This window comes from Merops nubicus, unplaced genomic scaffold, assembly GCF_000691845.1.
Source record: "Merops nubicus isolate BGI_N331 unplaced genomic scaffold, ASM69184v1 scaffold224, whole genome shotgun sequence".
Classification (NCBI taxonomy): domain Eukaryota; kingdom Metazoa; phylum Chordata; class Aves; order Coraciiformes; family Meropidae; genus Merops; species Merops nubicus.
In genome coordinates this window covers 118,403-141,841 of record NW_008605997.1, presented here as the reverse complement: position 1 = coordinate 141,841, position 23,439 = coordinate 118,403, and the positions used below count along the sequence as shown (strand labels likewise).

At 39.3% G+C, this 23,439-nt stretch overlaps 1 protein-coding gene across 1 annotated transcript in view; it reads right to left on the bottom strand.

Moving 5' to 3' along the window:
* Nucleotides 1-226: 226 nt before the first annotated feature.
* Nucleotides 227-23,439, bottom strand: part of LOC103772162 (SH3 domain-containing kinase-binding protein 1-like) — a gene marked incomplete at both ends in the record, with an annotated part of 109,662 nt that continues 86,449 nt past the window's right edge. Inside the window, 2 exons of the mRNA XM_008939480.1 lie at nucleotides 227-328; nucleotides 17,797-17,891. Coding sequence (XP_008937728.1) covers nucleotides 227-328; nucleotides 17,797-17,891 — 197 coding nt within the window. The remainder of the gene's footprint in view (nucleotides 329-17,796; nucleotides 17,892-23,439) is intronic.

Below are 23,439 nucleotides of genomic sequence, written 5' to 3'. Positions count from 1 at the left end.
TAACTGGATGGGCAAATTAAACCCTTCAAAGTAAGTCTGTAATACAACTTTGAGTGCCACACGTTCTCTTCATGGATGCTTTGTAACCCAAAAGTTTGTTTCCTTTAACTTTTTTGTTATTAAGTTATGTTCAAAATTATCAAAATCACACATCCAAAAGATAATTTCTTTCAACTCCACTTTCACTCTGTATTCTAAAGTGAAAATGAAAGAATACACTGCTTACCTCTTTTTCAAAATCAGAAGGAAGAAGCTTGACAAAGTTATCTGGAAACACACCTCGTCTGCCATTGAGTTCTCCTTCCCACCAACCCACATCAATGCAATCCTACAAAACAGTAAAATAAAATGAAACCACAATGTGCTGGCGTGCTGAACACACTGTGTGCTGGAGTGCTCTTTTGCATAATGTCTTCCTTTTTTGCCAGAACGTGCCAATTTACTGGAGTGCCAGGTTAACAGGGTAATCTGCCAGATAAAAACTTCAGTTATCATCCTGCAATGAATTATCACATAGAGCAGCTAGGAAAGAACAATAAAACATGCTATAAGAGCTCAAAAGCTTTTCTGCGTCTAAAGCAAACACTATTCCACCATTTGATCTGTTAAACCAGTAAGCATTTTGAGCATGCATGATACCATCCTTCTCTGACTTCACTTTACAGAAACACAGTAACCTAATTAAACATCATATATCCCACAAGGTAAGAAAGCTCCTTTATTTCCCATACTTTCAAGAAAAGCTTATTAGAATGATGAAATTTTATCACAGCCCAATTAAGATAGCATTACACACTTGATCAATATCAAGCATCACCTTTTTCTGCAGGATTTTTGAGCAGCACAATGCAGAGTGTGTAGCAAAACAATGTGCAGCTAAAGCTTGCAATAGGTGAACTACTTTATCAGTGAGTCTAAATGATGAAAAAAATAGTTGAGCTATGTTGGTAATGAATAATAATAGTAACAGAAGCCACAACTGTTTTAGAGAAGGATACAACTGTCTCTTAAGTCCTGGATGGTTTGCTTATTTTTGTTTGCTAAAGAGAACACTTCCCATTGAAATTTTCCACATTCTTCTCCAAAAGCTGCAGCTGAACCAACTTTTTCCAAAATACAGTTATGGGAAAGTCGCCCATTGTCTGCTTAATCTTCAAAAGCTTTCAGCCAGTTTTAGCACTTGGCTCAGCACCAGGCTGGCCAATCTTTCTACCCTCTTGAGCAGTAGACCTAAATCTTCAGGTTGCTCAGAGCTATGCAATAAATATTGCACACCTGAGACATGAGGGAAAGGGAGACCCTAAAAATAGTGTATGGCTTGGACATGACAAGTACTCACCAGGAATCCCCCCCATTCTATGACAGTCAGGGCTAAATGTAGTCAGGTTTACAGCTTCAATCCAACAACATCTGGCATCATCAGCCTTAAGCAATCACTGCTTACAAAGCTACAGAGCTGAACTGACCAAACCACCTGCACCTGACAGGTATATCCAGCTGACCTGGTAGCAGAGCCACACTGGAACTGCTCCAGAATTCAACATGCTGGATGTTCCTGTTCCTATTCCAACATTTCTAATCCAACACCATGGAAAGTTTCCCCAATTTAATTAAGTACTTTTTCTTTAAAAAAAAAAACAAAAAACAAAAAAACCCAAACAACACATTTCATCACTGTTCAGAAAAGATCTGTTGAAATTTAGCAGCTGTGTTCTCTGAATACTCAGTGGTAGTGATGCATGTCTAACAGCTCTAGCTTGGGGCATGATCACTGTTCCAGGTCATCCTGCAGTGAGGATTCTCTGTCACTCACTGCTGTAGAAACTGAGTGATTCTTTCCCTGCAAAGACTTCATCTAGTCTGTGGAAAAAGGCATGATAATGTATAAAGCTGGCTCATTACAATCCCCCATCTCTTCTTGCTTTTCAGTAAAGTGACAAAGAGTGAGAAAGCTGTGTGTCTGGAACACCAGAATATAGAGACAAGAAGGAGCAGAGGGGTATGGATATAATAAAAGTAGGAAAGACTAAACAGGTAGTTTAGAAAAGAGGGAGAGGCAACAAAACGCATTAATAGGCTTCCACATAAAACACAGCTAGAAAAATTGTACAGAAGCAAATAAAATACGCCAAATACTACAAGCCTCGTATATGCTATGAGGCAACATCTCTCCAGAAACAGTACTGGATCAAGGGGTCCAGAATCTTAACATTCTTGTGAGAAAATAGCTTTAAAAATACCAAGTGGAACTGCATGTCTTAACAGTTTACCTACGCAATTTGGATGTGAAGGCACACTTGTGGAGTACATGCAAAAGCTCTAGAGTTAAAAATGTCACAGGCTCAAACGAGTCACTGTTGTAGCTGTGTGTATAGGGGAAAAATGTTATTCATTAAAAGACAGATCTGTCGGGTTTGGTTTTGTTTTTCAAGATGAGTGTCCAGAATGAGCAAAGTCTTTAAAATACAGCCACTCTGATCTTCATTCCATCATCTGCCTAGTAACAATCTCAGTATGTTCTCACAATTTAGAAAAGTTTTGAAGACGAATGCTTACAAAGCATCTGCACACTAGAGCAGTACAGAGAGGAAAAAGTAAGAAAAAAACGAGGATTTCTTTGTCTAGAAATAAACAGTAGTTTAAATAAGGGAGAAGATCCACTGAAAAAAAATTGTGATGTAAATGGGCAATAAAGGATTGCATGATGATACATGCATGCAAAATAGCCTTATTGTTACATTTCCATGAAATCGTTTGCTTCAGCTGCTACAGGCATGACAGAGTAATGCAAATTAACTTAATGAGGTGTACTAATACAAAGAGATGTCTTAAAAATATTGTTCACAATGGCTGTGCTTGTTGGTATTATTCTGTAAGTTATAAAACATAAACATTGGAAGATACTTGAGAGAAAGCAGACTAGCTTTAAGGAAGATCATTGCTTTTATGTTTTGGTGGGATTTTTAGTTATTTTCCTGTTCTAGTCTTTTTATTCAGTTTATTTGGTCCACCTCATCTTCTGAGACAGAGTATGTGCTACCTAAATATGAAAGCTAATAGCCTGGTTTTTTTCTGCATCATATCTGTTTTGCTTATTTTTTTTTCACCTCATATCTCAGTATTTCACTCCAATGTAATCTGTTCCCAATCCACAAATGCAGACACTGAACAATCCTTTCATTCTTCTTCTGGTCATTTTCTCTCACACTCAGCCTGTGTTTTCCTCCCGCATTCTCCCTTCTCTTCAGCAGGGTGGCCTTCCCCAAGGACACTTACCTTTCTCGACCTTCCTGGGAGTTATTTAGGAAGTATTTACAGGTTCTGTTAGACTGTCAGGCCTCTGTTAGTAAACAGGGCTGATTCCTGACTAGCTCATGTTTTCAAAATATCCACTGAGTGAATGAGGGCTCAATGAAGGACCAAGATAATCAGGTGGTCATGCACAGCACGGGCAGGCACTGTGCAGGATTCTGGTCTTAGGGCAGAGGCAGCACCCCCATTCCTGATGTGAAGGTGCCTTCTCACTTGGCTCTGTCTATTTGTGCAGACAGTAATCAGTGCACTCAACTGTTCTATCACATGGTGTGTTTTATAATGCCCTCCACCCCCTACGCTGCTAATCTGAAATTGCCAAAACACTTATGACCCAATTTAGATTTTGAGAAATATTAAGAATAATTCAAGTGTCCAGAGATGGAAAGCTGCTGCTTCAACTGATAGTACAGCTTAGTGCTAGCTAATAATTCTAAATCTTTGTTGACTAAACAACACACAACATCACATATATTCTTTTTAGGTTGGCTATTTTTAAGCTCTTAGGAAACACAAATCTTACTCCTACTTCTCCATTTTATTAACACACATGAATTTTGTATTCAGAGATTACTTCAAAGCTTATTTATTTTCATGAAGATGCTGTTACTGTACACGTTCATTAATACCAAACAGCTGCAAGTTTGCTTTTTTCTCCTCTCCAGCTCATCTCACAGGCTTATGCAGCCAATCACAACGATGGATTTTCATACAGTAAGTAAACCTTTAGGCAGTTCTCTTTAATTTTCTCATTTACTTTATTTGCCAGAGGAGGCTTCTGTGTCACTGAGCAAAAGGATGTCATGTGTTCAAAGTCAGAAAAATAGCTGTAATGTCAAAATGCAGATTTTATAAAAAAGTTGTCAAGCTCTTGCAATTCAGTTATCAATAGTCCAAAATTTATTAACAAACCAAATGCAACTCTGCTTTATCTCCATGTTATCCTGTGAGACTCATAATGCAAACAGACAAAAATCAGATGCTGTAATATCACAGAAGTTCTACAAAATGTACCCCAATTACTAAAAATGCATATTAGTTTAATTTAAGGGAAGGGAAAAAAAAAAAAAAAGTTTACAAAACTGAAAATCAGGACATGCCAAAAAAGCAGAAATTGTTGTCTGACAGATACTAGAGTCCATGCAAAATAGGTTGTAGCTGGGCCAACATTTAACTGCTGTAAAAATCAGCTCCTACCAAAGCTTAACTCAGAGACTCTACTCAGGTACTCACTGCAGTGACGGTGCAGTGAAATACTTTTAAGAACTCCATGGCTGTTTCACATTGTCAAACCTGTTCAAGCACAGGCAGATTCACGAAATAAAGAAAAAAATCTACAGGGAAATGTTACCATTTTCTCATTGAAACACAAATCTTGGGTTTATCCTCATTTCCAGTGAAGTAGTTTTGTTGTAGATTTCTTGTCTGATGAATTTAATTCAAATTACTTTTTAGAGAATGCAGTAAAGGGAGGAAGGAGAAGCAAAATGAAAGAAGGGCTGAAAAGCTCTTCTATGGCAGAATCAACATTCATTCCAGTTCCAAGCTGAGCAGATTCCAAATCAGGCATACAAAATTCAATGCATTGGATTTATTAAGAACATCCATTTTATGATAAGTACCAGGGTAAAGAAGTGGACAAAACATAGTCATGAGAAGACAGAAATGTTCATATAATTTTGAAGACAAATTTTAAAACTTTGCTAGAAATAAATATTACACAAAACATAAGGTACTAAAATGCCATCCTGAGCTTGAATTCTTATGTAAGTCAGAAAATGTTGTAAGAGATCTGCTAGATCTCTAAAATGCTGTAAGATCTGCTAGAGAGCAGCTCTGTGGAGAGGGACCTTGGAGTCCTGGTGGACAACAAGTTGTCCATGAGACAGCAGTGTGCCCTGGTGGCCAGGAAGGCCAATGGTATCCTGGGGTGCATTAAGAAGAGTGTGTCCAGCAGAACAAGGGAGGGCCCCCTGCCTCTCTACTCTGCCCTGGTGAGACCTCACCTGGAGTATTGTGTCCAGTTCAGGGCTCCCCATTTCAAGAGGGACAGAGATCTACTGGAGAGAGTCCAGTGAAGGGCTTGGAGGATGACTGGAGGTCTGGAACACCTGCCTTATGAGGAGAGGCTGAGAGACCTGGGGCTTTTTAGTCTGGAGAAGAGAAGACTTAGGGGGTATTTAATTAATGTGTATAAAAATATGAGGACTGGTTGTCAAGAAGAAAGAGGCAACCTCTTCTCACTTGTACCCTGGGATAGGACATGGGGCAATGGTCACAAGCTGGAGCACAGGAAGTTCCACCTCAACATGAGGAAGAACTTCTTTACTGTAAGGGTTACAGAGCACTGGAACAGGCTCCCCAGGGAGGTTGTGGAGCCTCCCACCCTGGAGATCTTTAAGACCTGTCTGGATGTGTTCCTGCGTGACCTGCCCTAGACTAGATGGTCCTGCTCTGGCAGGGGGGTTGGACTCATTGATCTCCAGAGGTCCCTTCCAACCCCTAACATTCTGTGATTCTGTGAAGAGGAAAGGATAAATGTGGGAGAAATGGCAACTACCAGAAAACCAAAATACAGCTAGCTTTTATCAATACTCTGCCAACAATTTTAAGAGTATATACAGGTGAACTAAAAAGCACCTGTCCTCTTCTTGACATGAAGAATAAGGAGAGAACTATCCTTTATGTAACTCAAAGTGAGACATGCAAGCTGTAAAGAAAATTGTAAGAGGGAATAATCTGAAGAAAACAGACTTTTTTTTTTTTTTTTCCCAGAAGGGACTACTAAACCAACAGAAAATAAAAAAAAACAAAACAAAACAAAACTGAAAACAATGATAAAGATAACACAGCTCCACTCTGAAACTTAGGCCTGTAGTAACCAAAAGAGTAGGGGCAGATGTTGGTGGGAGAGAGATACATTAACTAGAGAAATCAGACAAAAGCCATGCCAGGATATTTTAATACACAGGCAAAGGAAATTTCCATTGGGAGCACCAGATAAGTGAAATACAGTAAAATACATGAGTAGAGGAGGTAGATCATGGCTTGGTCTCTTTTTAGCAACTGCAGTGATCCTGTAGCTACTTTCATATTGGCTAAGAAAAGCTGTAAAACCGGTACTGGAGTCAGGCTTCTTCCTCTCCTGGGTGAAAGCAACACAACATTGCTTGGTCTCTTACACACACAGTATCTTATATTAACAGTTTTGCTTAGCAGCAAAACTGCTGCTCTTGTATTAGAACAAACACCATGCTGTTTCTTCCCTTGGTGCTCTCAATCCAGCCTTAAAAAAAGCAGAAGTCTGTGGAGACTGAGCAAAAAGCCTCAGCATAAGGTACCTTATACTACATAGTCTTACAAATACTCCACTCACCGCACAGAAGCAGCTGTACCTAGACAGCTGGTCGCAAGACAAGAACATAAATTTCTCTTCAGTCAAACACCACTGCTGGTTTTCTTCAGTGGTAAAAGAGATGACAACAGAGGTTAATAAGGCAGAGCTGTCAGTCCCCTGCTAACTTGATCTCCACTTTACTGGCCGGTACCACATTCAACACCACCAGATTAAAAGATGCAAGTTCGTAGCCGGCGGCGACACGTCTCTCTCATGCTTAGCCGTGTCCCGGCGATGAGCCTGACGGTGACAAGTTGCCCTGTCATGCAAACACCACTGAACTCTCCCTCCTGGCAGCACGCGCAGCTTCGCAGCATCTCCTTCTGCTCCAGGTAGGCAGGAGTTTCAAATACTCCAAAGACAGAGGAGGTTTTATTTCATATAAAGCTCTCTCTTTTAACAACCAGGCTTGGTTTTTACAGACGGGTTTATTTCTAGCCCATGCTGCTACTTGCACTCTAGGCCCAAGCTGGATGAAAAGATCATGAATGCAACCAACACTTTCTCTGAAAATGGAAAGCAGCAATTCTGGTTGTGAACATATTTAAAATAAAAAGTCACAATGTGTATTTTTTTAAATTATTTTGCTAGGACTCAATAAAGCACACCAGATTACTATAATTTAAATGTCAAACATGGAGAAATCCATGTTTTCTTCCAAGTACTGCGTATGTATTTTTTTTTTCCTTCAAGACACTTAGAGGAGTGTTACTACATACTATGAGACTGCTCTTAATCACTTAAAGAAAACCAGTAGCTATTTGGCTCTCTGTTCAGTTATCATAGTTTTATTCTTGCCTGTGTTCAGAAGCATACTGAACATGTATCTAGATGATCTCTGAAGCCAGCTGCAAATGCACTCACGATTGCTCTCTCCAGCATCAGCAGCCATCTGATACTCACTGGGAACTTACCAACAGTTGAGCAACTTCTGCAGCTATTACCAAAATACATGGAAACCTGAAAGCACCAGAGCAAGGCTGGTAGAGGCTGCCGGAACAACCTATTCAGCTGCTCCATGAAGTGCAGCACCGCCACAGCTAGCAGTGCATGAGTGCCATATTAATGGGTTACAAGAGATACAGGAACAGTCTTAGAGGTAGACAGGTATCCACTGCTTCAGCCATGTTCTCCATTTAGTTTAGGGGCAAAGGTGTTTCTTGCCTTTTTGTCCAAAGCAACCAGGCCTTCAAGGCAGTCCTCGCTCCTTCATCACTTGCTACCTCTGAAGGACTGACCATTTCAGGGAGTGCCATGGCCCAAGTTCACCTCTCCCTCAAAAGCTGCCTTCCAAGTTTCCCCTTCCATAGTGAAGGAGAAGGCTTTTGTTGGTAAAAGAAGTGAAAGTTTTCACCTGTTCTCCAAGGTCCCTAAACAAGTAACAAGCTCTGCATTTATTTTCTCTCCTATCCATGACCATAACTGCAGCTGTGTAAACCCTTGTAGAAATACATCTGAAAAAGGATGATTTTCTCATCTGTAAATAGGATTTCTGCTTTTCTGAGAGAGCTGATCACTGTGCAGGCTGGTCCTCTGAATCATGCAGCTACTTCATAGTACTGACATCACAGAATCAACCCATAACTGCCCAATTTTCAGCTTTTCTGATTAAAAGTTTTTGAGACAGGAAAATTTAATCACAGATTTCAACATTATAGCTAGGATAGAAAGCAATGCTAAGAACAAACAGGTCCTACAAACAATGTAGTTGCAAAATGTGGACTGTGGAATGCATGCTCTTGCAGTGCTCAGGTAACATGTTTTCTCCTTGTGCCCATAGATGCATTTCTACACAGTCATCATTTACAGAGATCTTCTAAAAAACTGGCCTATGAAAATTACCTTTTTAATCTCAGATTTATAGATTACTAAGATTAAAATATTCAATTGGCAAGCTAAATTTACAAAGTAGAAACCCAGACTATTCAGAGTATTAAGATACACCATAATAGCACAACATTTGAAAAAGTGAATTTTTCATGGTAGGACACCAGAGTTTCACAGAAATCTCCACTATAATACATTGTTCCTCACATGACTTGGGAAAAAAAAAAATCCCAGCACTTGGCAATTGTACTCATCAAATATCTGCCCTTGTAAAGTTGGTTCTCATCTCAACAAGAATAAGGTTGCACTGGTAAAATTACTCTGAGATCCTCTTACACTTGCACTGAGAGCTTTAACGTTTCAGCTCTGCTGTGCTAGCAGCCAAACATTAAACTACTAGTACCGCCACTGTAAACATCTGTCTAGCAGACTTTCTGATGGCCAATCTCCTAATTTAAAGAAAAACAAACCACCTTTAATGTCAACAAATATGTCTATAGCACTTTTCAAGACGCCATACACACAGAGATAGATGTAACATACAAAGGCTTCTGAATCTGAGGATTAGGGGCCTCACAGAAAGACAGAGCTGAAGGAGGAGCACTCTGGCGCTCGGCCCACCCAAGCGGAGCAGGAGTGGGCAGGGCAGCGCTGCCGCCTGCCTCCAGGCCTGAACGCAGCGCTGGGGATGAAGCTCCAGCTCCCACAGGACAGGCTCTGTTATTTTTAAAGTGCGTGTATGACATTACTGGGCAAACACAATGATGTGTGAGGAAATTTCTACCTTTTTTTTTTTTTTACCCTGCTATTGAATAACTGCCCTGATTTAAATATATGGTCAGGTGTCAAAGATCATCATTATTTCAGTAATTTTGAAAGGAGCTAAACAAAAACTGACCTCTCACCCCATCAGATCATCAATAATACAATCTTATCATCAAGAGGAAACAATAAAATTTTGTTAAAGCTGGGTGGAAAAAGCAGTATAACAATATTCAAGAGTGTTTCTTTAAAATGTCTTACTACATTCAGTATCATGATGCTGAAACCAAGACATAGCACTCTGAAAATCCAATTTTAAAAGTCAGAAAACAACTGATTTTAGAATCATGAACTATCATAAAACTTGGGAGAATACCTGTGAATGAAGGAAAGCATCTCTCCAGAGGCTTAAATTACGCCCACCTTGTGCTACCTAATACTCTATTCAAAACAATCAAGCTTTGTTACTTACTAAGCTCAATTACTGGGATTAAGACCCCACAGTATAGTGCTAAATTTGTTACAGAACATTACTTTTGAAGAAAATGGCTATGATTTAAAGCATCTGGTTAGTAATCTAATACACCTCAGCAGAAACACCATTTTAAAATCTGGTAATACGGCAGAGTGAATCACTTAACAACTACCCAATTCAAGATCATTTAGACTAAAAGGAGACAGTGCAACAGACGATACATTTGTCTTCTGAGGCAGTCCTGGAGAACAACCGTCTTCCATTTACACAATCTTTCTTGCAAATACTCAGAGTATGAAATACCAAAAGAAAACTGTGAGAGGAAACCTCCTGGTCTGGCTCTGTTTGGCCCCTAACCCAGCGATTTATCCTGCTCAGGTCCTCAGTCTATGTCCCAAAAGCCCCAAATGCTACACACATCCTTCCCAGCTCCTGTCAGCTCTCATGCCCAAGCTGTATGGAACCTTATGTCTGATAACACCGGTTGCATCTTGTAAAGCTTAAGAAGTAAAATAGGTAAACTTTTCTTTATTCAGAAGCTCCAAAGCTCTACTAATCATTTACCGTGTCAACATTGTACAGAAGGAAATGGGAGAGACCGTCAGAAATTAGACATTTTTTCAGCTGTGGTTACACTACTCTTTCCAGACAGTGTTTTCACTGGAAGGCACCACAAGAAGATGCCTCTCTAGAAGACACAGACTTACAAGAATTAGTCCAAGTTATCAGGCCCTGCAAAAAAGAAACTGGCTGAGAATAGTGAATGACCTGCAATACCCAGGATGGCTCAGTAGAGAACCTACCAGACCAGATACATTTTGTCTGATAAATCTATTTCAGGCTAGATCCACCGTTTTGACTTTGCGCTGTGACTAAATAGTGTAATTAGTAATAGAGCGGAAATGCTATGAAGAAATATTTGTAAAAACAGGGAAAATTATGTTACTCATTGAACAAAACAATCTCTTCTGGGTATTCACTTCACTTGCAATGTTCAGTCAGCAGAATATCACAGAGAAATAAACATGTTCCAGGTCATAAAACTCTAGCACTCCAATACTCAAATTAAAACTAAGTTAGCCAACACAAATATGAAAGGTGGTGCTAATAACACACAATTTATGCTTCTGACAAGCCAACACAGAGTTACATAATTATATTTTTTGTATTTAGAAATATTATAAAAACATAAAGCATTTGAAGGATTATTTAATGCTATTACTACTTAGATCAGAGACATGTCAGGACGAGGGTCCTAATAACAGTTACTAATTACTTGGCACTATACATGCATTTTTACTTTTCCTTTAAATAGCTCTTCCTACCCTGAAATGGTTGGACTTCAGGTAATACCATCAAACCAGCAGGTGAACCCAACATTCCTGACAAAAGAAAGGATGAAGCCACACAGCGAGTCTAAAGCCTACATTGTGTGCAATAATCACAGTTTTCCAGATGCCTCAGCATTTCAATTATATCTTTTGTAAGCATGGGGCAGAAAAAAAAAAAATCTCTCCTTTTTAATCTTATAATACGTCATCTTTTTAGATTAGCTTTGCTGTATTAAACATACTTAAAAATAAACCTCTTTTCAAATGATGCAAATGTTGAAGCGCTTGCATGCGTGCAGGATCCTGACACTTCACCTACATAGCTTGGCATGCACTTCCACTTGCCAGCATTCAAATTTGCGACTTTCCAGGAACAACAGAATACCCTCCTCTGAAGGCACTGATGTAGCACTGCAATCAGTGATAACAAGAACAGGAAAAGAGGGCTCCAGTGCAGGCTTAAAAAAAGAGGACATTATAAATATACTAACAGGAACAACATTCAAGTGCCTGCTGCTCCCCTCTCCCCTGTACTAACTGCAGGGTTCTCTATTGAAAATGTCTGTTTTCTTGGCTAATTAGCTTTATTTTTTTATGTCCTCAAGTTTTGTTTTTTTTTTACCAAGTTAAAAATACCTACAATTTCATATTACTATGGAAAAGTGTGTGATACATCTACCTATTTGCTCATAAAGAAAACCCTGGAAGTCCTCCAATTCTTCCATGCGTTACTATAACCAAGGGTTGTAAAATATGTGTGTGCTGTTTGCAATTAAAAATGTATAGAAAAAGTCAGCAATGAAAAAAACCTCCACAGAAACAAAAGCAGGCCACAGACAGGTTTCTACCCTAGTGACACCACAACCTAGTGAAATATTCAGTGAAGTATCAGATAGTGTCTTCATCTATCAAACTGTTTAGTTCCTGCTTCTTCCCCTTCTCACGGCCTCAACTCCCTGGCAAGACTCTTGTACATAGCACTTAACTAATTTCATCCCTTTAGGAGCCTCCTGCATCCATTAGAGCAGCTGTTTTCCTTCGCAGCCCTACTCAGCCAAGTTCACCTTGGCAATCGCTCAGCTAAAGAAAGTGCTCTGGACAATCACCTCCTGCACCAGGATGAGCATTTAAAGATGTTCTAAGAGAGAAAACTGGGAGAGTTGTTTTGGTGAAAGGGCCATACTCAGGTAACTGTCTATAAATACAGAGAGGATTAAGTGCCTAGCAACTAACCTAAAAATTGGAAAATATTAAGTGCTCCATATACAGACAGATTTCATACTCTAACATGGACAAGCATACAGCACAGTCACTGCAACAGTGAAAATGTGGCACTATGAAAGAGACTATTCAACACTGAATCTCATTTTCTTATTTCCATATAAACTTCTCCTCACTTGTGCTTACTAATTGATTGCACATCCTACGGGGCAGGGATTCATTAACTGTACAGCATTTTGAACCAGAAAATTTCCAAATGTTACAGTAAATTACTAACAATAACACCAAAAGCAAATGTTATCTTTGCAAAAACTGATTGCCATTATGTTTATTTTTAGAAACTAAGTTTATGGTTCTTCTTTCCCCAACACAGAATTAAGCACTACAAATCAGTTTGCCACTAAACATCTGGATTGTCATTAAATATCTAGACCAGATAATGTGCCATGTAAGTCTTTCACTAGTGACAGGCATTGCCCTGTTTTGTCTTTCATGATACCAATGCCTCAATTGGCCCAGTATTATCTGAAAAGCATCAGCCAGTTTTTGGGAGGCTGTACATCATTGTTGCTTTCTTTTACACTTCATTAATCCTTCAGACAGTTTTGATGAATTCACAAGGAGGTTGGACACCTTCCATGAAAATCATCTCCTCATGAAAGCTCCTTTGCAAAATCATAAAGGACCCTCTATTGTGTCATCCATCACTCGGTGCAACATGTTCCTACCACTAGTGCCACGCACGCAGCTCTTAGCGTGGAGCAGGAGAAGAAAGGCTTAGTGATCCAGGTAGGTGGGGGCTGATGGAAAGCCAGGTGGGATATGCAGAGAAAGACACGGATTATTATTCCAGTTGATACATTGTCAACTATTAACTTCAACATCTTGTAAACTCAGAATTGCCACTAATATTGCCCTCCACTACTCCTACTCTGAAAATAAGGGGGCGGGGGGGGGGGTATCTTTCTGTTACTGTCAGCTTTTCAAATTTGTAATGATTTTTCAAGTACTTAATTTTAGTTAACCAGACCATTTTCACTCCTGGGAACAAAGTGGTCTTTACTGCCTAGAGTTCAGGCAGATTGATGCAGTGCAATGAAATCTTTCACACTCTTGGAAGTAAAAGTGCTTTCAAATGAGTGCACAGATGCCAGTGTGTGCTCGATGTATTTACTTTCAAATTATTAAGCTATTGGTATCAATTCCTCACACAGGTAATTTTCTGTATGCCAGTGGAATCTCCTGAATTATATGCATTTTGTCATAATTTACTAGAGCTGCTAACAAATTCGTTCTGTTTGTATAAAAAGCCTTTATTAAGACTGGAAAACAGCCTACCTACAGCAGCTATGTGTAAAAGTGCTGGAATGAAAAATCCTAAAATACTTTCAAGATAAAAATTGAAAATATTGTGTGAATTTCCTGTTGCTTAAAAGCAACTTTATTTATTACAGTCTGTAGAATCGATATTTGAGCACAGTAAAACTCCTGTTTGCCGCTCTCCTTCAGCTGCACAGTGCAGACACTACCAGTCTTCTTGTCCTTATCCAAATGCTGCCAGGAACATTTTGAAGACACAAAAAATTACCTAAGGAACACAAATGTTTGTATTACAGAGAAGTAATTACTACAAGGGCAATCTCATGGCCTCTTGCAATTCATATCTTCTCAGTTAATAAATGTAACTTATCATCAAATTGCAGCACAATCACCTTAACTGTACAAGTGAAATTGCTGCATTTTGCTTTTTGTTCTCTTTCTTCCAGAGGTGTATTTTTCTTAGACCCCTTTTTGCAAAGCAAAGGTACCTGGTCTACTGTTTTATTGCCTTGAAGATGAAGTTTTTGCCTTCCTTTACAATTGTCAGCAGTATTTTCTTGCCTTTTAAGTATTTTGCATGAAGGAATTAAGGGAATACCATTTGTTCATTTTAATTTCCAGTAATTAACAAATAAAACATTTCTATGCATCTATGAGGGCATTTGCTTCACTCAGAAATGGAGGAGAGAAAAATCTTTTCCAGAAATGTTTGGAATACATTTATGTGAAGTTACCTTCTGCTTTTCTTTTAGTCTTTTAGGTAAATTTTAATCTATGACAAAACAACTGTTAATACCATAGGTTTGAACTCTTCTCCTTTTGTGTAACTTTTCAATGATTTAGCCACACGCAGTTAATCAAAAAATTACTCAATATGCTATTTAATTGACAATTTGATTTGGCTGTCATTCCTGCAAAATGCCATCCTTCCCCCTACATCTCCCATAAAACGTGCCAGACTGACCAGTAAATGATCAGCCTCTACTGACTCATTTCAGTATTTAAATAAAACTTATCAGCATATTCTCAAAGTCAGTAGGGAAGTCACTTGTGCTTCAGCAAACCTCTGCAAAGTATTCTTCAACTATTTAATAAAAGACCCCAGCTATTCATATTCCCTTATCATAGAGGCCCTTAGGAAAGATCTGATCAGCTTTTGATTCAAGACCTCAACATCCATCAAAACAGAGTGAGAACTTGGAACAGATTTTGCAAAGGCTGTGACAAAAAAAAAAAAGTTTGTTCTTGCTAGTAGGTAGGTATTTGATGATTTTGACAAAGGGACTTTTATAACTAGTTTAGCTGAAAAAACAAATATGTTATAAGTTTATCCCTTTTATCTGCAAGGGCACTGTTAAAATGGCAATTTTCAATTCTGCAACTACTGATATTATTCCTTTGTCATTATTTCCACAAAACAAATATTCATCATTTTAATATGAATGCCAGTCTAACAGCTTCCTCATACACATATTCTCATGTGTGTGCACTCATACACAGGCTCTCCTAGCAACTTACCATTTAGCTCATTTAAGTCATTCTTAGCACCTATCAGTTGCTATCTCATCTTCATGCTTTCAAGATTCTTCTAATGCATTTTACGTTGTTTTCACGAGACTTCTCTCCCATTCTTGTGTCACTCACTCATTACTTCAGCCACTTCCACACGCTCTCACCAATGCTGTTGTTTCAAGTTAAATGCAAATTCAGTACAAGTTAAATTGTGAACCTTCAACACTCCTATAGATCTGTGTGAAAACAGATTAGCCTAGTGATGGACTTTTCATATGGAGAATTTATATCAATTTATGGTTTTAGTGATTTCAACAAAATACTTTATTTTATGCAAACGCATCTGTGGTTGTAGGAAGAATTATGACACCCATCTCTTTAAAAGTAACAATCTTCTCTCCTTGGGTCTAGGTAATTGGGAAGAACAAATTCTGTCTAGTGCTCTTCAGCATGGAAAGCAAACCTACAAACCAATTTCTTGCAAACAGATTAAAAGAAACTGTAACCTGATAGCAAACCAAACCATGGTAATAGTTTCTGAAGTCCTCCATATGTTTCTATTGAATTCCTCTTAGTATGGATCACTAACTGGTTATGGAAAGGACACTCTAAACACAGAGACTTGAATTTCAGGTAAAAGGCAACTCTACCAAAAGCCATTAGTGAGCAGAAAGTTGAGGCTGACTTTAGTTGCTAAAAGAAAAACTACAACAGACACCTACTTCAGAAGATTCGGACTAAAATAAGGTTACTATATTGCACAATAGAGCATGGAAGAAACTCCACTGTTTTCAGAACTCTACAGCAAGAACATGACTCCACATCACTTGGATTTAATTTTTTAAACTATGTGCTTAGAACAGAAGAAATTCCCCAGCATGTCTGACTGCAATGAGGTCTGCAAACCACAAAAGGATCTGCAAAGTCGCTCCCTCTTTACCTCTGTTTTCTTCAGTATCTCAGATGAGTTCAGACGCAGATAAAATAAATCCACAGAGAAATCCCAAGCCTTTTGCATTGAGATCCCTTACTCTCTAGAGGCAAGATTTTATGTCATATACCACAAAACCAAAAGAATAAAATTGAATAAAAAGTCTGCAGTGGTTTGATACCACCAGACTGGGGAACAGAAGAATGGAGGACATACTAGAGAACATACCAACAAAGCTCTCACTTCATGGTTGGGAAAGCTGATCAATTCAGTCAAATCATCAGCTTAGTTATGAAAGACATATATCCTTCCATTGTGGGGGCAGAGGCAGACAGAAGAAGAAATGGGAAAAAGCAAGCAAATGAATTCTCATACTGAAACCTCAGTAATGTCTCTTCATCTATGTATACTGAAGAGCACAGCTTCACCTGGAGATCAGCCATCTCAGAGAGTTAAATCAACCTGGTCAATAAAGTGTAAAGTGGGCAGGAACAACATCTTAAAAACCATTTCCATGATTAGAGACATTGTTAAATACTCAAAGAAGAACTTTCTAAATCAGGCAAAGCCAAACAGTTTTCAAGACAAGTTAAATAAAGAAGTCATTAAGGGCAAGTAATTAAAAGATATTTAATGTAGGGAATTTATTTTTAAAATTTGCAGTTTCTCTTCCTACCAAGTGTCTGACTGTTTTCCCTTGGTTACACATACATTCTCCAGGACAAAGAAGAGGTCCACTAGGTTTGCTAATGTCTTAGTACACAGCAAACACTGTCTGAGATGTACTTCCCAAGGTTTTGGGGGTTTTCTGCCTAACTGACAGATTGCTTAGGCAAGTAACAATTTCTTATGAAACTTATATGAAAGTAAAAGAATGAATTCTATAATGGATAAACACAACAGCACTATTGTGCACATCATTACAGTTCATCTTCATCACGCAAAATCCACAGGCTTCTCTAGTCTGTAGCTTTTATTTCTCCCAAATACTTATGTCCAGCAGTCAAAATAATTTAAACAATTGTCAAGTCTTTAAACAAGAGAGCAAATTAAGTTTGCCTAATCTACTCACCATGTTACTGTATAGTTTTTGGAGATTTATTGTAAATCCTGGCACCGTTTTCTTGTTTCTAATCTTGAATAATTTCCAGTAATTTTAAAGAAAACAACACAGATCTAAAAGGATTTAATTTCATTTCTGTTTTACCATTTTTTTCAGCTTTACTATAGTGTTAAGGGTGGGTACATCTTAAATAAGTGTTTAAGTCATTAAGTCAGTTTAGGCATATTATCTCCATCTAACTCAAAAAATCGAATTCACAGTTCCTACAGGAAACAGAACTCACACCTACCAGAGGTGTTCAAACCTGTTGCTTTCTTGAGTCTTACTGTTTAGGCTTTTATGTTTGTTACAGGGGTCAATTTACAATTTATGTAGCTCTGACAGCAGATTCAAATTAAAATTAATAGTATAAACTTGTAAACTCAAGAGTACATGTTTGCTGTTCTTCACTTGACATTGTCAAGGTAAGCCTCTAAAGCACAAGAGGAGATGTAGGGTGCTCTGAAGTCTAATGTTTCATTGTCAAACTAGCATTTTTTTTAAGAAGGACACTGTCAAAGGCACCAACGGGTATTTTATGGGAATTGAATTATGCTGATTTTAAAAACTGCATCCCTGTTTAAAGGAGAAAAATATTGCTTTTACCTTACTGATAAGTGTGACGACATCACCTTCCCGGATTGTGAGTTCATCATCATTCTGTGCTTCGTATGGAAATATCACTTTGCAATACTCCTTGGCTGAAAGGAAGAACATTCAATGTGATAAATCATCACTTTATAACACCTGCTTTTCCAAGGGTGAAAATCTTCATAAAATGTTCCACAAGAGTCTCTTCATGATGCTTTATTTTCTTGTCATCCTTCTCTTTGTATTTTAGACCTTCATGAACTGTATGAAATATTTTTAAAACTGCACACTGATGAGCATTCCCACACTCATCATCCAGAAAGCTGGCTCTGTAGCACCTTATACCATTATCTCAAATGAAATTGCTCCAGACAGCAACCTGCCACAAACCATCTCCCTGAGAGTAAGCCTATATCTGACACTTCCTTCTACAGTTCCACTGGTACAGCCTTTCACCAGATCACATACACTGCAAGGATAAAGGACCAAGTAGGTTGACAAAGTTTACCCATCCCATGGCGTGCAAGAAAGCAGGTATTTCTGAATCTATGAAGATGCTAAAATAATAAATAATATATTAATAAATGTAAAGACATTCATACCTAAACCTTATGTGCATCCAGCATAAAAGAAGAGTTTTGCATATTAGTCTAAAGTTTCCTTTTCCCCTCTACTGTCTGTAAATACAGGCATCATCAGCTTTCATCTGGAAAATACAGGCCAGCCCCCCTTACTTGGGAATCATAAAACCCCGTTGTCTGTTGCACAGCTTTTCATGACAAGTGTATCAATGTGCCTTACAAATAAAGAGGGAATACATACTGCAGCAGTTAAATAATGTATAAAACTATGTGATACTCTAAGATGACAGGTTTAAAAAGACCAGAGAAACACACAGAGAAATACTGGACCCTTTGCAGAAGGGCATATGACCTTGTAGGAATGTTCACCTCATTTTAAATGTCTCAATTTTTATGACCTCTACCTCTAGTCAATTGTTGTGTTTGATGCAGAGAAAGAGGTACTTGCAGGCCACGGAAACCTACATTAATTTTAGACAACAGGACTTATTTCTTTATACTTACTATAAAAAGAACCTGCTTTCATTATCACACTTTGAGGCATCACCAGGGGGTTCAGTTGAGCTACTCAGACACTAAGTGCCATTTCAGACACTGGTGGGTATGTAAGACACCGGTGTGGCTGGCAGATACAATGCACAGCCTATGGAAGAGGTAGGCCTTTCTGGCCTGGCAACTGGAGGCAAGTCAAAACACACTGGGGTATCTGAAACAGCTCCAGACGCAGGCTACTGACTTCAGCTCCCAGGGTTGGGCCTGGTATCTGGATTGAGATTTGGGCATCTTATGTTAGAAACCAGTGATGTCAGTGCCTACACTTGCACTACAGTTGATGGAGTCACTGAAGTGAGTGAAGTTTTGAGAGCTGCTCTCACCATGAGAGAAAGAGCTCTTCACCCGCAGAGCAGACACCTACATTTGATTAGCTGAATCATCAAAAACATTTAAACAACTGTAATGTCTTTAAACAAGGGCAGCAAATTAAGTGCACCTAATCTACTGAACTCCCTGGACAGCAGTGACACATCTCCACTGGGACCCATGGGAGCCCGGACACCAAGCTCACATATGTCTCCCGAAACTTAGGGCTCTGACTCAGAAGCTACATCCCTTTAACAAGCAGCCAACACACATGCACATGATGGGTTGCTACCTGTAGGCACAATCAGCCTAAGAAACGGGGGAGAGGAAAGCTCTTCTCCAGTTCACACACTGCCACTCAGAAAATGCATGAATTTTATGTGGTGCTGGTTAGAGTAACCAAGAATTTCTTAGGCTTCACAGATTTATTTTCCTGAACATAAAAATTTAAATTTATCCACGATCATTAGCAGTTGGCTTTCCAGTCCTGCCCTGTACTGAGTCTGGATGAGACAGCTGATTTTCTTCACAGCAGCCCACATGGTGCCGTATTTTGTATTTGTAACTAAACCAGCACTGGTAACACATCAGTATTTTTGGCTGTTGCTGAGCAGTGCATGCATAGCACCAAGGCCTTCTCCTTTCCCTTCTTCCCCATGCTGACACCCCAGAAAGTAGGCTAGGGGTGGGCAAGAAGCTGGGAGTGGGCAGAGCCCTTTGGCTCTGGGAGGTAGCCATTGCTTGGAGACTGGCTAGGCATTGGTCTACTTGTGTTAGGTGGTGAGTGAGGCAACTCTGTTGCCTTCTTGTCCTTCTTTTCTTCATTTATTAAACTGTCTTTATGCATGAGTTGTCTTGCTTTTGCTCCCCCTATTCTCTGCCCTGTGGGGAAAGCAAGTGGCTGGGTGGAGCTTAGCTGGTGGCTGGGGTCAACCAAGCGAAACTCCACCAATGTCTCTGGAGAAACAAAAGTCAGATGAAGACAACGAGCAAGATCTTTGAAAAAAAAAATACGAGCAATGTTAAAATAAGACTCTTTTGCTGTTTCTGGTGAAATAAACATTTGGTAATACTGGCAAATGACTGGGTGTGTGAGAACCACCACGTCAAAACTCAGATTTCAGGTGATGAAAGGGGTCTCTAGCTGCTAGTTTACTTCACTCTGGAGGAAAGGTTTGGATCTCTCTTCATGGACCCAGCTACAGTGTTTCACCTGATCACTATCTTGTCTTCAATGCACTACAGTAACATTTTATGTAAAAGCTGGTGAAAAGTTGACACCTACTGACTTAGGTGAAGCAGGTGCAGAGCAGCATGGAAGAGAAACATGAGATTTAGCACATTTTTACACTTCAATGTGTATGCTTTCTTAAATAATCCTGTTGGGTTTTTTTCCCTGTTCTGAGTGTATCCCCATCCTGAAAAACAGCTTTGCTAAATAATAGATTCAGTGAATTAGTACAGATATTATGTAGATATAATACTGTACTAATATACACTAATATACACAATATACATATATGTAGAAATAATACTGTACTGTAATACTGTACTACTGTCCTGCTCCTGCTCTGGTAGGGGGGTTGGACTCGATGATCTCCAGAGGTCCTTTCCAACCCCTAATATTCTGTGATTCTGTAATTCTGTAAAGAAGTTGTGTGCTGCACACTTACGGAAGTCTTTGGTCACCGGAAACAGGCTTAGCATCTCTTGTTTTTGGATATAGAACAGAAGCCAGGCAGGCTGGGTCCTTGGAGGCAAACACCACCTGGACCCAAGGAGGATCATCCCTGAGTATCCATTCTCAAGGTGTTCCTCCATTCACTATGTAATCTATACACAGTATAATCTCAAATCAGATGGAAAGCCAAGGACAATGCAAAGCTAATCAACAGAGGAGACACCTCACCACAGTAACTTTACTGTTCTGAAGGGATGCCAGTGGCGCAGCTCTCGCCCAAGGTGTGGATGAACCCCATGTGTTTCAGCTTAAAGAATGCTTTGAACAGCATCTTGTGTCTCCTGAGTCCTATAATAGGCAATCCTTCCTCAGCTTCCCCTTGCTATTTCAAGACACTCAATCTGAATCACCCTTCAAAACAAAGACCCTGACAGACAAGAGTGGAGAGAAGGCTGTGGTTTCAGCATCTGAAAAAGTCAGTTGATAATCAGGAAATTAAGTGCTCTTTTTCATCTTTTTTTTTTTAGCCCTTCCTCCACAAGTATCTGTCAATGTGGATCTCACAGTAAGTGGCTGTCAAAAGCAGCAAGACTTTAGGTGTAAGAACTCAGAGTCTTTCATACATAGTAAATGGTGATGCACCTTCACCTTCTAGTTTTGATGTCAAGAGCTCTGCTCTCCCACAACCTGTCCACCCTCCACCCTCCCTCACCAAGCTCTTACCTTTTTTTTTTTTTTTTTAAAATTATTCAGACAACAGAGAAACAAGGAATTAAACTAGAGAAAAAAATGCCAAAAAACCCCAACCAGATCTTAAGCTCAGCCAAATGCTGATGCAGTTAATAAGGAGCCAGGTGACAATCTTATGAGACGCACAAGGAGGGGGAGGAGGCTCATCGCTGCCCTTGTGCTCTAAAGCCAGCCACAGCAACACAAGGTGAAGGAATGGTCGTGGCAACAAAATCATGTTTTTTGTACAGTACAAGTCTGGACTCCCTGAGAGCGATCTGCATGGACATACACTAAATCAGCACATTCCCCTGCCTAACAACCAGCCTGGGGATCTCGCTGCGACGGAGCTGGGTCTCAGCAACACGGATGGGTGCGCAACGATTTTAAGTGACTGAACAAAGTCAGCTTTCAAGCTTCTCCTAAGGGAATGGTAATATGATTTAAGTAAGTAAAAGCAAAGTCAATAAGACTCAAAATAATCTGAACCTTTAAAATCAGATTAATAAAAGCAAATAATCTAATAGGTTATGTCACTTCACTACCAAAGTTGTCCTTACCCTGCAGAGTACAATACCACAAGAGGATGTAGAAGTACTTAATTTCAACAGTTATGTTTAGACAGGAAGGAAGAAAAGATAAAAGGAAATTCTAATTTCAGACACATCACTGTAGAGACTACACCAGAACTTGCTGAACTTGGGGATTTTCTAAGTGAAAACAAACCACCAAAAAATTAAAGGTCAGACTAATATATCCTATTACAAGCCTGGTAAATAGACTTAAGCCAAATGATATCTTCAGGCTGAGATACCAATATTAAGCATCCCTCAGCTGTAGATGATAAATATAATTTTTACCTTTGGCATTTAAGGCTGGGTTTATAAATCACAGGTGGTTCTTCCAGAAGCCTCTCCTTTTTCCTCTGACCTGAAGACATTTAAAAAATATATCTGCTAACACACCCCCAACCTCAAACATCTTGGAAACACTAAGGGAGAAGAAAAGATTCTATTCACAAGCTTTTCAGTCCTCATTTACTGATTCAACAATTCACTGTCAGATCATAGAGTCTCTCACAGCTCCTTGCAAGCAAAGGAGAACAACCTGCCATAGGCAATGGCCATTGCTCAGGGAACTGAGTGAGCAGATAAACCTCACAGTAGATCTTACAACTCAGACAGGCTGGCTCTACTGCAGGATGTTCAACTTCTGGCCCAACACATTCTGAACTGAGAGGACTTGAGTTAGGTATAATCCTGCCTGAAACAATGTTAGGTATAATCCTGCCTGAAACAATGTACTCTTGGCTATACCCTGTGTGACCTGTAAACTCAGTTGCTCCAACCAGACTACGTAAAATGACAACACAACAATAAGCATCTTTTCATCCCATGTCCTTCCTAGTTCTGTCTTTGGAAGGAAGAACAAAGTCACTGCTGACTTCTTTGACAGATGCCAGTGACACAGGATGACACACAATTCCCTTTCTCAGCATCATCCTTGCAGCTCAGAAACTGGAATAAAAAGCAACAGGAAAGAATTAGGTATTTATCACAAGTGGTCTGTCACTGCCTGCACTTAATTGAGGAAAACATCTCAGGACCACCCTAAACACTACAAAGGAGTTAACCTTTTAAAATAACTGCATGTTTTATGGGGGTGGTTAACACGTCTCTGATCAGCAGCTCATGTTGCACAGTCTGTCCGCGTTCAAAATGCAGCCTATCTACCACAGCCTCCAGATCCCCAAAAACTGCCTTAAAGAGGGATAACAATAGCAAGAGGTAGCCTTCCTAAGAATAC